The sequence below is a fragment of the Rutilus rutilus genome, assembly GCF_951802725.1.
Source record: "Rutilus rutilus genome assembly, chromosome: 13".
Classification (NCBI taxonomy): Eukaryota; Metazoa; Chordata; class Actinopteri; order Cypriniformes; family Leuciscidae; genus Rutilus; species Rutilus rutilus.
Window position 1 is genome coordinate 24682774 of NC_140218.1, and position 15609 is coordinate 24698382.

The window sequence follows — 15609 nt, forward strand, 5'->3', positions numbered from 1 at the left end:
GGAGAGTTCACCCCAAAATGAAAATTTTGTCATTACTTACCCTCAAGCTGTTTCAAACCTGTATGAATTTCTTTCTTCTGCTGGACACAAAAGAAGATATTTTAAAGAATGTTGGTAACCAGACAGTTGTCGGCACCCATTGACTTCCATAGTATGGAAAAAAACTAATACTATGTAAGTCAATGGGTGCCGTCGTACAGAAAACGTACAAAACTCGTACAGATTTGTAACAAAATTTTCATTTTGGGGTGAACTATCCCTTTAAACAGACAGTCTGCTAATAGTCTAATGACTTGACATGCAGATGCAAAGATACTTATAGTTAGTAGAATGTCTAAATTGGACTATCAAAATAAAATGTTACCTAATTTTCAGTCAGTTTTGAATTGTTAGCTTTGAACAGGTGGACTTTACACAGGCTCACTGGTTTTGATTAGTACAAAGAATCAAATTCTTGAACAATCCTTGTGCCTCCTTGTGTGTTTCACACCTTCCAGAATTTCACTGGTTTTGTATAGTGATCAGAAGTGTTCACAGTGATCAACTGATCAAGTGCTGTCATATCTTGTAATCACACTTTACAGTAGACCAGGCTGATTAATATAAAATCACGAAGTATGATAGTACTGCTATGTCTGTCAGTTTGGTGCGCAACATTTTTTTTTCATAGCCTAGTTGTTTTTTTCCCCTTTGCTGTATGTTATTAACATGCAGCTATCTGGAAATGTTTTTGATGTGTTTACTTTGTTCTGTGTATGATGAGGTTGTGTAGTTGAGTAGCTGGCACATTTTGCAGCGTTGCAATGGATGCATGCCATATTTAGTGCTTAAAGATTTTGTGATCATGTTTCACAGCTTGCTAACACATTTAAAAGATGGGCACTTTGTGTTCCCATTGAGCTGGAACAATATTTGTTCTCAAAGATGGACAATGTCTGAAAAGCACATTGCGACCTACTCTACCATATTTTCATCACACTACTTGCCATTACATTTTGATGCTAAATTATTTGCAGCCATCTTTTGTTGTTAATGTAGACCGTGATGCCTTTAGACAATTGATATTGGATGCAGATACGGTGACAGTACTTTTTGTATAGACATGAAAATAATTTTTAATTCAAATGAAATCTGCAGACGCATAAATACTTGAGTCGATGCTGTTTATTTCTGTGATTGCAAGTCAAGCGTCAGATATATGGCTTTAATATTTCTGTAATGCTCTGTATATTTATGTATTGTCATACAGACAAAAAACCCCAATAAAATAATTAAAATGTGCCAAGTGCTTTTACATGTTTTGGAAAATGTTGCTTGCTTCTGTTATTTCACATTAGCACATTCACTGTTTTTATGACTATGTATGCAAATCCTATTTGTGTTCAGAAGACTGGCACTCATAATAAATGTAAGATGAAGAGCAGGAGACTTTTACCTTAAACATTCTTACAGAGGTACTATGACTGCATTGCTTTACAACAATGAGATTCAACGGGTCAATGAATTGACAGCACTTTGAATTGTTCAGCACTTTATTCTTTATACATAATGAACCAAGATAGACAGAATCAGCCAAAACATATTTGAATGATTATATTCTATATAGTTAATGAACTATGTGGTAGAACTGTTCATTTTTGTATTCCACCACTACCATCAAGAATATCGATATCTCTGATCAGTACAATCATTTTACAGTGTTAACAATAACTGGAGTAACTGTTACCATGCTAGTTTTTGGCAGTCAGAGTGTGGCTGAGCTAAAGTTAATAAGTAATAAAAGAATAAATAGAAGTTGTAGCCCAGCCTCTCAAGATCAATGAGAAGCGAACAACGTCATGAAACAAAATGAAGTCTACAGCAGGAAGTAAACTGAGCTACAAAGCCTAAACTGTACGCACACACATATCACCTCCCGTCTAATGTTGTTCACTTCTGCTCCAACCTAAAGAGGAAAAGGGTCCCATCTACTGTGCTCAGCTTGTTTACATTCCTTCTCATTACATTTACCCCATTTCTTCAGAAGTCACTCTTTTGAAAGCCGAAAGGTAAGACGCGACACTCTCTAATCTGAATATTGTTGTTCAAATTATTTTTAGAGTGATTTATTCAGTCAGTCAGTCAGGTACGTGGTAACGTTACTCACTGGCTAACCGAAGCTAAACTTAACCAGGCTGCCGCTAACATACACGAAGAACAAAGACGTGCTAGTGTTCACTTTACCGTGTTCGTCATTCCGTTTATGTTTTTGTTTTTAAGGTTATTTTTTGTGTAACACATTACCTAGCCATTATTTTAAAGAGAAAGAAATCGAACTTTATTCGTGTAATTAGCATGATTGTGTGAGTTGCTAACGGAGACTAGCTCGAGAGCTAAACAACAAAAACAGTCTATCAGTTCGACTGCTTATATTTTGAGTTAATTGTGCTTACTTTATGGTGACAGGGAGTATAAAACCTTAGTTTATATTAAAAAAACAGTTGACAGGTGCTTTTATCGCCTTTGTTTACAGTTTTTGGGTAATTTAGAGGAGAAAATATGTATAAAGTCTTTATCAGATAAACTGTTAGATTTTATATAGTTAAGAGAGAGAGAGAGAGGGGGGAAGAAAAAGCAAATGTATAACTGAACTCTCTTTAAATGCACGTTTAGCCAGTTAATTAGGCTATACATTGATATGACGATGTCGATTTGATCTGATGTTTGCCACGTAACATTAAAGCAAAATTTCCAGGTGACGCATGTTGCGTATTAGCTAACGTTAAATGTTAATAACTTAAGCATGTGCCGCTGACATATGAAACCTAGTCATTTCTTGAGAAACAAGTTTTACTTTCGATTATACCATGGGTTCAGTCAATAATGGAAATAACTGAATTATTGATGACTGAATAGGGAAAACAAACAGAGTGATGCTGACAGACAAGCCTTTAAAGGCTTGTAACCTAGTTTTCCTTTTCTTTTTTTTCTTTTTTTTTTTGGATGAAGGGACTTTCCCACATAATGACATCAGTTCACTGGAATTATTTAATCATTGTCGTTTATGACGCTAGGTTATTAGGCTGTAGTAGTCATAATAAAATATCATATTTAGTTAATGACAGCGGCGTTATATTTCCCCATATTCTGTGGATTGGATATTGTAACATGAATCCTTTGCTGGTCTCAGTCAATAGAGTTGCAGACTGTTGCCATGGGAGATCCGTTTATTATGCTCAGCACTCATTCAGTCTGCCTGAAAATGAGCTTTGCCCATTTCTCCCCCATACCAAAGGCCCCTCATCCACTCAACCGGACAGTTATCTACTGGCTTTGCCCCTAACTTAAGTTTGCTCTGGTGATTTTTCTGTAATAAATTGCGTGGAAAGTAGTCCACGTTTAGTCAAAGATGTCATCTAAACCAGATTCAAGCAGTGTGAAATCATTCTATTGCTTCTGCATTATCTTGCATTAGTGACGCTTTCCACAATAAGATACATGGTTATTAATATATATTTAAATTTAGTTGTATATTTATTTGCATTTTATTTGTGTATTGTTTTTTGTAGCTGAAACTTAAAAGTAATTTGTGCTCATTTGAATTTTATTTGAATTTTGGAATCATAGTTTCTGTTTCCCTGTTGTTTTATATTTATGTGTATATTATTTTAACTGTTAACAAATGTTTGAGTTTTTGTTAAAGACGGAATGAAATGATAATTCATCTAGGCCTATTTTCTAACCTATTTTATTGTGAATGATTCATCTGTGCACGTTTAATTATTATAAGTATTTTTAATTAAACTATCATTGATCTTCCAGTGACATATCCCAGAGACCTCCATTCATTTTCTCCACATAAAACTCACCCGTTTCTTACAATCGACTGCAAGCTCACATTCAGATTCTACTCTATCCATTCACTTTCCTCTCTTTTTGATAAATCCTTTCGCTAGGGTACACTGTAATATGGAAGAAAAGATCTGCCGCTACTTCCGTTTCTTTGTGACCTGAATGAAAATACTGATAACAGGTGTTGACCTCAGATGACTTAAAGCCTCAATGATGAGATTCCCAGCTGTCCTTTATGCCTGCTTGATTTATGACACACTTTGTGCTCTCAGTTGATTCACTTGATTTCTGGCGAGAAGCTGATCTAGATCGAGCTTCAAACAATAGAGGCACACATGTCTGCGAGAAGACTGCTCACTGTCTCCATGAGTCCACTTTTTAGAGACATCTCTACTTTAGTGGAGTGCTCTTGACAGGAAATAATGGCCCTTTAGTACCACAGAGACATTTTTATGCGATGAGAGACTGTGTTTGTGTGGTAGGAGCCTGTCTGATATATTTTAGTGCCTGTTTCTGACATGTTGGTTGCTGTTGAATCGTCAGAGCAGATATTTCAGTGCATGTTTGCTTTCACATATCACGGTCTGTGTATGGTGGGAAGAGGGCGTATGTGTTGGTTTGCATGAGCTGTTCTGTGTGGACTTGTGTGGGAGTTTATTCATGAGTGTGTGGGTGAGTTTTTTTTTTTTTTTTTGTTACTTTTTTGTGGTCATGTCTGTCTGTGAACGTTTCTCAGATTTGTACAAAATGTCAGCGTGTAGGAGCATGTGCTTTAGCTTTAGTCTTGAATCTGACATTACGGGATAAGCAACTCCAGTCTCTTTAATCTGGTTGTAAACCTGTAAGTTCCTACAGGCAGTGCTCCAGTCGGACTGTTTATAACTAAATACCTCCCGTTTCCTATTTCAGTTTGTTCATATAATGAGCTATTTATTAGCTAACTATTTCCATTAGTATGTGGGATGTCTCTTTAGGGAAGTGAGGCAATGGGCAATTTCTCCCATTTCCCAACATGTAACCATGCCTACCTTCTTTTTGCTGTTACTTAATGTTTCTTGCTAGAAATTACTATTTTAGATTAGCTTTGTTTGTCCAATGCCTATATAACCATATGATCCACAGTAGGGTGTTGCTGTAGGCTCTTGTTGAGCATTTTGCTTCCTGCTGTCGTGACGTGTACAGTAACCTGATGATCTACAGACAGTTGTATTGTTGACTGAAATACACAATACGTCATGTGATCACTGTCATATGATTATGACTAATGTCAGCGCCAATCAATCACATGCTTCTTGGCCTTTCCTCCAGTAACTTGTAAATCACTCCCTCATATCTTCAATTCATGGTCTTCCTTTCTTTCTTATTGTAGTTTTATTTCTTTCCCTTCTTTCTCTTTTTTTTCCTCCCCCTTCCCCTTCCCAGTAATGGATTTGTTCCCAGTAAAGCACTTAACTTCTCATTGATCTTCCACTATAAGATGAAGAGCGCAGTCAGGCAGTGTTTAATTCTGTTAGTGCTTTGGCTCTGTAGTGATGATTTCTGGTGGGATGTTCAGGTCCTTCATTTTTTTTAATCATGAACTTTAGTCCTCATTAAACTGCTTTTTATTCTATCTTGCAATTAAATTTTGTAAGTCAACCATTTGATACAAAGTCACATTGTAAAGTTCCAGAGTGTTCAGTTTATAATGAATAGTTCTGAAATGTATGTTTGTGTTATGCGTGTATGGTAGTGATGTGTTATTGGATGTTTGTAGTTACAATTGTTGAAATTGTTGCTACTGTCCTCAACCAAAAAATCTCAAGGATTGAAGTATGCCCACATTTCTGTAATGGCTTGAGTCTGTCTACTCTGGAAGTGTCAAAGCTGCATGTCACCTCAGAATGTTCACTAACAGTTTTAGAATCTTTAGTAGACTTCAGCAATGCTAAAATGGGCGAATAACTATTTATCCAATTTTATTTTTGACTGAAATCTATTTTATAATTTACATAATATTATTTTTCCATCATCATTATCAAATATATAAAATATAATAAAAATGTAACATATTACAATTATTAATAATATATAAAAATAAAACATAAAATAAAAATGAGTATTATAAAGTTATAAAGTACAAATTTAAATTATTATAATATTAATAGCCTAATTAATTATAGTTAATAAACCCGAGACAAAAATGTCAAAAACTAGGTTTGATGTAACAGTCTGACTTTGAAGTTATTTAAATGTGTAATTTTATTGCTATTTTATCTGTTATTCATGGCATTTGTATTATATTGTAATATGTAAGCATTCATCCAATTAAATAACTCGTGATTATTGATGTTGCTAGCATCATACTCTTCTGTTTGAGTTATTGGAGCAAGACTGTCTAAGTCAAATCAAATCGTTTTATTTGTGCATATGGACTGAGTGTTGTGCTTATGGACTTGTGCCTCTTCCTCTTGTGAAGTGAAATTTGCTCCTATGTCTGAAAGTACAGCTAGAGTTATTGTAGGAGTTATTATAATTTCTGGTGGTTTATCGACATGGTTTATCGGATGACTGTGCAGAAGACACAGATGGTCTCAGAGGTGGATCATTTCACAACGTGTAAGCAACACCACCACTGAGCTAATGCCTGGAGAGCTGTGACACATGTGTGTGTGTGGTGGGGGGGTGTTTGATTTTTTTAGAGAATGTGAAGGTGTCAGTCAGGATGGAGAATCCTGATGAATTCACTGTGTTTTTGTTCCTGATTAAAGCAGCAGTCGTTGTCTGTATGCTCCTAATACACTCCCTGATCTATCCCATCTAATTAGTATAGGTTTCAATTCCCGCTGGAGTCATGTGGTGTCTAGTCAGCTGAAAAATGAACTCAGGCAATATGGCTCTATATGAGCTCACTGAAAGCATTGTTTCTTGTGTTTCATATGCACGCTGTCTTATTTCCCCCATTTTCATGCTGGTACAATTGTGTTTTTTTCTAGGATGTCATTGTACCCATCCCTAGAGGACCTTAAAGTGGACAAGGTCATTAGGGTAAGCAGTGTTATTTTAGTATTATTTAAATACTATTATATTATCTATTAATATTTTTTTTGAATGACCTTTTATTTTCAATTTCTATCAAATGTTTTTCAAAATTGAACTTATTTCAGTTGGTTTGCCAACCCAATATATCTCATCTATTTTATTTTATTTTATTTCAGCTTTATAATTTAAAAACAAATGCTTTTTAAAGGGTTGGTAGCTGTCCCCATGATTAAGGCACTTTAAAAGATCTAGGATTGAAGTATAATTAAATGTTCACATGTGGTCTGCTCCTCTAGGCCCAATCCCAGTTTGCTGATGCCACTTCCAGTACCCCAGCCATCACTCAGGGGGTCTACCAGCCACAGCCTGCCATTCAGGGGATGCCAAGCTCCAGTGAGTCCGGGCTCTGTCTGTCTGTCTTCTTATGCTGTCTATCTTGCTTCCCTCTCCCTTATCATACCATTCTCTCTTTCATTTCTGGAGTGCTGAGTGAGAGCTGTTTTTATGGAGATGAAAGGCATGCTAATGTTTTGGGCGATTGTCAAGCAGGAAATGAAGACATGCCTTAGGGGATCTGGGAGCAATTCAACAATAGTGATAGCCTTTCCTATTTCCTTTTTTTTTTTAAATCTCAGTGTAAAACAAGTGCTCAAGTTGAACCCCTTTTATCCAGGCAGCGCTGCCTTCCACCTATATGTTCTCATTAGCCGTGTTTCCACTGTCGGGCCAAAAGCGAGCATGTTATTGCATGCCAGTCACTTCCGGGGCTTGATCGGGCCTCGTCGGGGCTTCATCAGTGCCAACGGCCAGGGTTTTTTTTGCCCGCCGAATACCTTGCTCCAAAGCGGGCCAACTGGGGCTTGAGGAGTGTTCATGAACAAAGGCAGAAAGGGTCAACACCACGGCTCATTTCCCATGTTATTATATCAGGCTGCCTAACTTAAACATTTAAGACATTTTTAACAATTTTCAGCTCATAACTCACTTTCAGACACCAGCGAGTGTTTCAAATAACTTCCTTGCTATCCGGTGGCGATTCTGATCACCATATGAGGCAGAAATATACAGTATTTCTATGGGATGCTAAAGGCTTCTTATGCTAACCATTGCAATAATAAATACATAAATATGTTTATGGAAAATACCAGAGACTGCTTGAAGAACGTAGACAAATCATATATGATTATAATCGTGTATTTGTTTGGTTTCATGGTTTCATGGTATGTTCTCTTTTTATGTGAAATGGTAAATACCAGATTGATTCAGCATGATTGATGTGCACTCCTGACATAAAGAAATAATTACATAACTTAAATATCTGTCACTGTAAAAATTTTTTTATTGTAAAACATTGTTAAATATCAATGCTGGCATCTTAAGTCTTTAAGTAAAGACCAAACATTCGCTTCTGTCATGCTCATATTGCGATCTAGCTAGTTTTCAGTCAGCTGGTGGGTTGTGTGATGTTGTTCTATGGAGGTTTTAGAGTAGCGGTGCGGGGCTACTGGTCCGACCGTGGAAACACAACTTGATTTTGGCCTCGGTGCTTGAGGTCCGAGGCTACTGGCCCCACCCTGCATGTTGTTAGCCCTGGTGGCTATTGCGTCCCTGTTTGAGGCCTCTCGGGACACTGCCAGGATATTACACAACAAGAATGTTAAAGAAGAGTTTTTAAGGTGGCCATATTTTTTTTTAGAATGTGCTTGACGACCTCCTGTTCTGTAGTTGTAGATTTTTATTTTATATGTAAAAATATATCCAAGTTATGCATATATAATGTGATATATGTATATTGATAGAATCCTGAAAAAGTAACACTGTATCTATTAAAGGAACACTCCACCGTTTTTTCATATTAAAGGGATAGTTCACAAATGAAAAAAAAAGTTCATAAATTCTGTCATCATTTACTCACCCTCAAGTTGTTCCAAACCTGTATGAGTTTCTTTGTTCTGCTGAACACAAAGGAAGATATTTGGAAGAATGTTTGTAATCAACAGATCTCGGTCCCCATTGACTACCATAGTATATTTTTTTCCTACTATGGAAGTCAATGGGGACCGAGATCTGTTGATTACAAACATTCTTCCAAATATCTTCCTTTGTGTTCAGCTGAACAAAGAAACTCATACAGGTTTGGAACAACTTGAGGGTGAGTAAATGATGACAGAATTTTCATTTTTGGGTGAACTATCCCTTTAAACTATGTTATTCCCTTAACTAAGACGAGTTGATACATACCTCTCTCGTCTCAGTGCGTGCACTCAATCGCTCTGGCGCGCGGCGACACTTTGATAGCACTTAGCTTAGCCCAGTTCATTCATTAGGGACCAAACAGAGATGAAGTTAGAAGCGACCAAACACCTCCACGTTTTCCCTATTTAAATACAGTTACACGAGTAGTTACACGACCAAGTATGGTGACACAAAATAAAACGTGGCGCTTATCTAAGCGGGTAAAAAGGAGAACTATAATGTATGGCGGAATAGCACTTTGGGAGCACTTCGACTCGGCGCAGTAAAAAGTCACGCCTGAAAAATCCTCTCCCCCTCTCCCTCTCACTTCTGTCATTAGAACCAACGTGACTTTTTACTGCGCTGAGTCGAAGTGCTCCCGACTGCCTATCTATCTATGCTGTTCATTTGAACTTTCTAAACATGTTTATTTTTAAAGTGTAGATGTTTTGTGTATATCTGGACCTGATCACACAGTGTAGAAATCTAGAGTCTGACTGGTGTGCTAGTGTGTGTTTGTGTAAACCTCACAGGCAGACATTTTCCTATCTGAGCGCTGGGGAAAGTAGGAGAAAGAGAAACAAGCATTGTAGCCATGATTCAACTCAGGAAATAATTACTGGTTGGAAACATTCATGGCCAGAATCTGAAACCAGCGACTGTAGGATGACTGACACTTGAACTCTGTTTTTCACAATTCTCTGTTATTCTATGTTCTGCTTTTTTCACTTGCTTTATGCTGCAATATATAAAGCAATCTCAGAATTTTTAAAACTACAGAAAAAAATCTACAGGTTCATGGCTAATCATCACTACGCTACTATGTTAGCTATTAGCTCTGTATCATATAGAGAGAATTCAAAACTTCAATATGAAATGCTTTCTTTCTCTCCATCCAGCTCTGTATCCAAATCTAGAGGAGCTGGGAGATTATATGGGCCTCAGTCTGAACAGTGATGAGGTCCAGAGAAACCTCGCGCTGGTCCCGGTGGCTGACAGTGTAAGTATGTGCATGTTTCTGTTGCTTTAACATGGCATAAATGTGTTAAGCACAAATGACAAAACAGTAGCACAAAAGTTGATTGTCTCTGAGACGAGTACACATTTGCTTTTAGAGTTCAGTGTGGGTTTCTCTTCCCTGTTCTGAGGATTGCCACTCAACAAGAAATATTTGTTGTATGCAAACAATGACATTTCAGAGTCTCAAATGCTTTCCTAGCAGTGCAAGCTAAACCACTCTTTCCTGTACTTTCATCCCTGCCACTGTTGCCTTGTACAATATTTTCTCTGTTAAAGCAGCCAAGGTAATTGTGTAAGCTTTGAAAAAGGCGGCAGTTATGTATGCGTGTTAGCTTTTGTGCTTTTTTCCTTTCTTTTTCTGTGAATAGCGCAAACTGGCCACAGGGTGTCTTAGCATAACCCATAATTCTTTTCAGCATCATTCCTGGAAGCAGAGCTCAGGAATGACTCATGCACCATAAGGCCTGTGTTGGAGTGTTGCTAATGTAGGCTGCTTTCTAAAGGCATCTTAATTATACTCACTGTTCTGTTCAAGTACTAAACATTAGACCAGCATCTCCCAATCTTTTTTTGTACCATCACAACCCCATCAATAAGGCTCAAGTACCCATTTATCAACACCAAACCAGAAATGCATTTCTCTTCACTAATACTGCTGGATATCATACATTCATCATTATTGTTAATATTGTTAAAGCTGCTTAAAAAACATTACTGTGGGTGAAAAACAGACTCACAAACTAGAACATTCTAATATGAATATCTTGTTTTCATTCCTTAAAAAGAAGCCAAAAAATTACAAGATTTAATCACAATAATTTAATTGGTAACTAATTTGTTCACATTAGTAAATGCATTAGATAGCAATAACAATAAACTACAGTTCGTATTGATCTAGGTTTAGGTTAATATATTATATGAATATAATGTTCATTGTTAATTCTTGTTCATTTATAATACATTGTAACTAATTCTTGTTTATGCAACTTTACACACACACACACAAAAGTATTAGTTGGAGCCATAGTCTTGTGGGCAGCGATTCCGAATTCAAGTCCCGGTGTTGTGAAGAGATGAGTCCCAGCGAACTGCTAGCTCTAATAGTAACTCAAATCCAGCTTTAATAAGGCAGAATCTGTATTAGTACTACATTAGACCATTTGCATGGACAGCAGCTGCTATCCACTTGTTAAGTCGTGTGTATGGAATACTGTTTCCAGATCCAAGCCTCCAGTTGTTTCAATTGAGAATACTAGCTCAACAGCAGTTTATGAACATTATTTATTCATATTACACAATACACATTAAAGGTAAGCTTTTATAAACTCGCGTGTCATGTTTCATATACTACATTCTCTGGGCTCACGGATTCCCGGACACCAATTAAATGATTATTTAAAAAAATAAAACCCTGTCTGGCCATGTGGGATTATTATAATTGTTTTCCCTGTAGTTTAACAGCACGCTATGAGTGTATATTAGTAGCATTTGTTGTTCGCTCTTGGTATCTGACAAGGGTTTGAACCCGTATAAGGTGATACGTGATGTCAGACTTCACAAGCAGATTCTACAGAAATAAATATTAGTGTTGTATGTGACCAATACACTCACACATATGAGAATGAATTAAAATAGTTTTCTCTCTCCTGGCAGCAAGTGGCAGTGCCGAGTTGTCTGGGTGGCATGGTGCGGCCCGTGACTGGTGCAGATGTGGGTATTCGGAGGGCAGAGATTCGCCCAGGTCTTCGGGAGATCATCATCTGCAAAGACCAGGAAGGAAAGGTCGGCCTCCGACTCAAAGATATCGATAATGTGAGTAAAGCTCTTTGCATTAAACACTTTCTCAGAGTCATGACTGGTGTTGTGATTTATTGTTTTGAGTGAGTAACTGGTATGTAGGTTAACAGGTAATAAGGCATTACGCCCTCATTGTCAGCATATGTGTCATTGTTATCATCAACAGCAGCCAGATGTCATTATATTCATTCATGTAATTTCCATGTCATTGTCTTTAGGGAGTGTTTGTCCAGCTAGTGCAGGCAAACTCTCCAGCGGCTTTGGGTGGTCTGCGTTTTGGAGATCAGGTTCTGCAGATCAACGGGCAGAATGTTGCTGGCTGGAACTCAGATAAAGCCCACAAAGCTCTGAAGGCAGCAGCTGAACAACGCATCGAGCTCATCGTCCGTGACAGGTCAGTTATTTTCATCTATACAGTATATGTATCTGTACAATACATGTTTGGGTCAGCAAGATGCATTTTTTAAAGTAGTCTTTAATGTTCACACAGGCTGATCAAAAATACAAAAAAGTGTAAAATTGTATTGTAATTTAAAATGTGTTTTTTATATATATATATATATATACATTTTAAATATGTATGTATGTGTATATATATAAATAAACAGTAACAAAATATTCATAGAAATTGGACAGAATCAGCATGACAGGTGTATTACTATATTTGTAGTTCTTTGCTGCCTCCTGGTGGTTGAATTTTTTTTATATTCAATATGAAAAGAAGGAAAGTTCCTAATTGATCCAAGTTGAGCTCTGTAACATCTGTGACATAGTGGCGATTACCACAAAGTAATTTAGCAAAAACATTCAACTAAATTCAGTTACAGTAAGGCACCTACAAGCAGTAAACATTTGAATACACCGTTTTTGAAATATAGCCACAGGACAAACTGCATGTCGACATGAGACATCAATTACTTAATGACTTTACTGTTTGCATTAAAGGCACATGCAATATCATAATCACATAAAAAGGGGTTGAATCAAAATAATTTTCAACATCATGCCACAGATTATGCAAATAGAGATCAACTTTTTATTACATTTATATATTTTGTGTTCCAGACCATTCCAGCGCACAGTCACCATGCATAAGGACAGCTCCGGCCACGTGGGCTTCATCTTCAAATCCGGGCGCATCACGTCTCTAGTGAAGGATGGTTCTGCTGCTCGCAATGGCCTGCTCACAGATCACTACATCTGCGAGATCAACGGCCAGAACGTCATTGGACTCAAGGTGAGTTTTTTCAGGATATGCCTTTAAATGTGGTCTCTCTGTCATGTCCCAGTACCAACTGTTTTTATGATAAAATCACTTACTGTAAGAAATCAAATTAGTTGATCAATTTGAGATTTGTGGAGTAAAGTATTTTGTTTTCTGTCTCCAGGACACTCAGATCAAGGACATCCTGACCACATCTCCTACTGCCATGACCATCACCATCATGCCTAAGTTCATCTACGACCACATGATTAAGAAGTGAGACCCAGCTTTTTTATCCTAAAATATCTAATAATTGTAGTAGAGCAGTTACAAAAAATAAAAATAAATTGTACTTGTATTTTTAAAAACCTGCATGTAATTACAGCTGTAAATAATTTCTGTATTTACATCTATAATTTCACTGTTGAGCCTTCCCGTAAACCTTAACCCACCATCAAATCTACCCAGTATACAGCTGCACGATTCAGGATAAATTGAGAATCATGATTTTTTTTGTTTGTTTAAAATATGGATCACGGTTTTCCCATTATTCTGAATAGACAACTGAACAATATAACATTTTACTCGAGGTTTTGACAAAATGTTAATTGCTGCAGTCTATTTAAAAAAAATTTTTTTAGTTAATGAATTATTTAAAACAAATCGGTTTAAATGATTGATTCAATGACTCACTCGTAAAGACTTTCATTACCCCATGAATCAGCGTTTTTAACAAATCTCTTGAATGAATGAATGATTCAATTGCAAATGCATTTTTTTAACAGTCGCTTGTTGACATCTACTGGTGCAACAGCATAACTGATACAATAGTTATTTGAAGCATCAAGTTACTTGTTGGTGATTTTCTCTATTTTGATCGCTACTGTAGTCATCAGTGTTTATACCCGAACTATAAACTTTTAGCCCAGTGCTTTTGTGCTCATTTGAGTTTGTAACAGAAATAATGATACCTTCTGGTTGAAATGACAGTTTGTAAAGCTGTTTCATATCTATACATGGCAACTGCTCTCTCTGGGTCAGCAGTAGCGCCAACGCAGATTTGAATGTTCCCTGTGATCATACTTGTAAATAAATGACTTCTTAATGTGTATTAAGCTTACAGTGTGACATGAACAAAAACAGACATCAATAATCCGAAGAATTTGTATCAAAAATAATTGTCAGGCAAAATGTTCTGATGACAGCTCTAATCTGTGTATTGCAGGATGTCAAGCGGCCTGCTGAAGTCCTCAATGGATCACTCTGTGCCTGAGGTCTGAACACAGGACAACACGCACACCCCCTTCCACAATGCCTACAATCTCTAGCCTTCCCATTGGAGCCTTCCACCACATAGGTCGTCTATCACTGATGGGATAAACCTCCTCAATCACTTTCATTTATAACATGTACAAATGGCCTTTTTTATTTTACATGTTGGCTGTTATTGTTTTGCCTTCTAGTTCTTGATTCTGTCCTTCATGTCATTGTTGCCATTCTTTAATTGTTGTCATATTACATGTTATATAATAATCCATTATCATAATTGAATATTATTATTATCCGATTATTTTAATTTGGCTGGGAGGCAAGGGGTTAAAAACTGAATCTGAGCTTCCTTTTTGAAAAGCGTTAGCTTCAACACTCCTATCTTTTGCATTTATCCCACTATGCACAAACACTTTGTTTTTTTTGAACATCTATATGCCAAGACAGCTGTACTCTGCCAGAATGAATCATTGGCCAGAATTTGTAATTTCACAACTCATTTCTTATTGATTTTGAACATGTTTTTTTAGGTGTTTAATCTTTGATTATATTCTGTCATTATCCTGTAAATGTTTTAGTGTCTCTAAAAATTTATATACGAATGTAACCTGAAGACTGAAATTATTACAAAAATAAATAATCATCCTGGTGATACCATTGGAATATATTGCTGAAATGTATAAATGGTTTAAGATGATCTACACATTTGCTCTTTTTCAGATGATTAGGAACTTGAAACAACGGATGTAAAAACGTCAAAAGTAGCAAGAAGTCTTTGTTCACCATGCTGTTTAATATAGATCCTTTTACAGAGCGATGTTGGTCAAGAGCAATGTGCTGCAGTGATGTCTGTTCACACGAATATTACCATTAAAATATTATTCTACACAAAAATATCAATAGACAATATGAAACATTGCCAGACTTACAAGACTGGTTCCACTTGGGGTGCTGATACTGTTAGACAATACAGAGCCAAAACTGAAGTGCCAGATGAAAAATGTAAACATCATTGGAATTACTATGTATGAAAAAGTCTCTATAACAAATGTACCTCTCTGAGATCTAATATTCTAGGCACAGTCGTATAATCCTTCTTAACAGACACTAAACTACTGATGTAATTGTGTCAGTTTGCCACCAATTTTACATTTCAATATTCACTTACGACTTTTGACTTGGCGGCTAAACCACTTTCAATCTTTTCATTTAACCAAATAATTTGCAGAATA

At 36.6% G+C, this 15609-nt stretch overlaps 1 protein-coding gene across 1 annotated transcript; it reads left to right on the forward strand.

Moving 5' to 3' along the window:
- Window positions 1-1813: 1813 nt before the first annotated feature.
- sdcbp2 (syndecan binding protein (syntenin) 2) lies at window positions 1814-15029 on the forward strand. Its single transcript, XM_084427690.1, has 9 exons — window positions 1814-2048; window positions 6807-6858; window positions 7149-7245; window positions 9987-10087; window positions 11761-11919; window positions 12123-12298; window positions 12970-13141; window positions 13293-13384; window positions 14334-15029. The coding sequence occupies exons 2-9, from the start codon at window positions 6808-6810 to the stop codon at window positions 14386-14388; spliced, it is 903 nt and encodes a 300-aa protein (XP_084283816.1). The 5' UTR covers window positions 1814-2048; window position 6807; the 3' UTR covers window positions 14389-15029.
- Window positions 15030-15609: the final 580 nt, after the last annotated feature.

What these genes read in the sequence shown, in the direction of transcription:
- sdcbp2 (XM_084427690.1), top strand. Translation starts at nt 6,808, where the DNA reads ATGTCATTGTACCCATCCCTAGAGGACCTTAAAGTGGACAAGGTCATT. An exon ending in AAGTGGACAAGGTCATTAGG is followed by an intron (nt 6,859 to 7,148) that starts GTAAGCAGTGTT and finishes CTGCTCCTCTAG; the next exon opens with GCCCAATCCCAGTTTGCTGA. An exon ending in TACGACCACATGATTAAGAA is followed by an intron (nt 13,385 to 14,333) that starts GTGAGACCCAGC and finishes TGTGTATTGCAG; the next exon opens with GATGTCAAGCGGCCTGCTGA.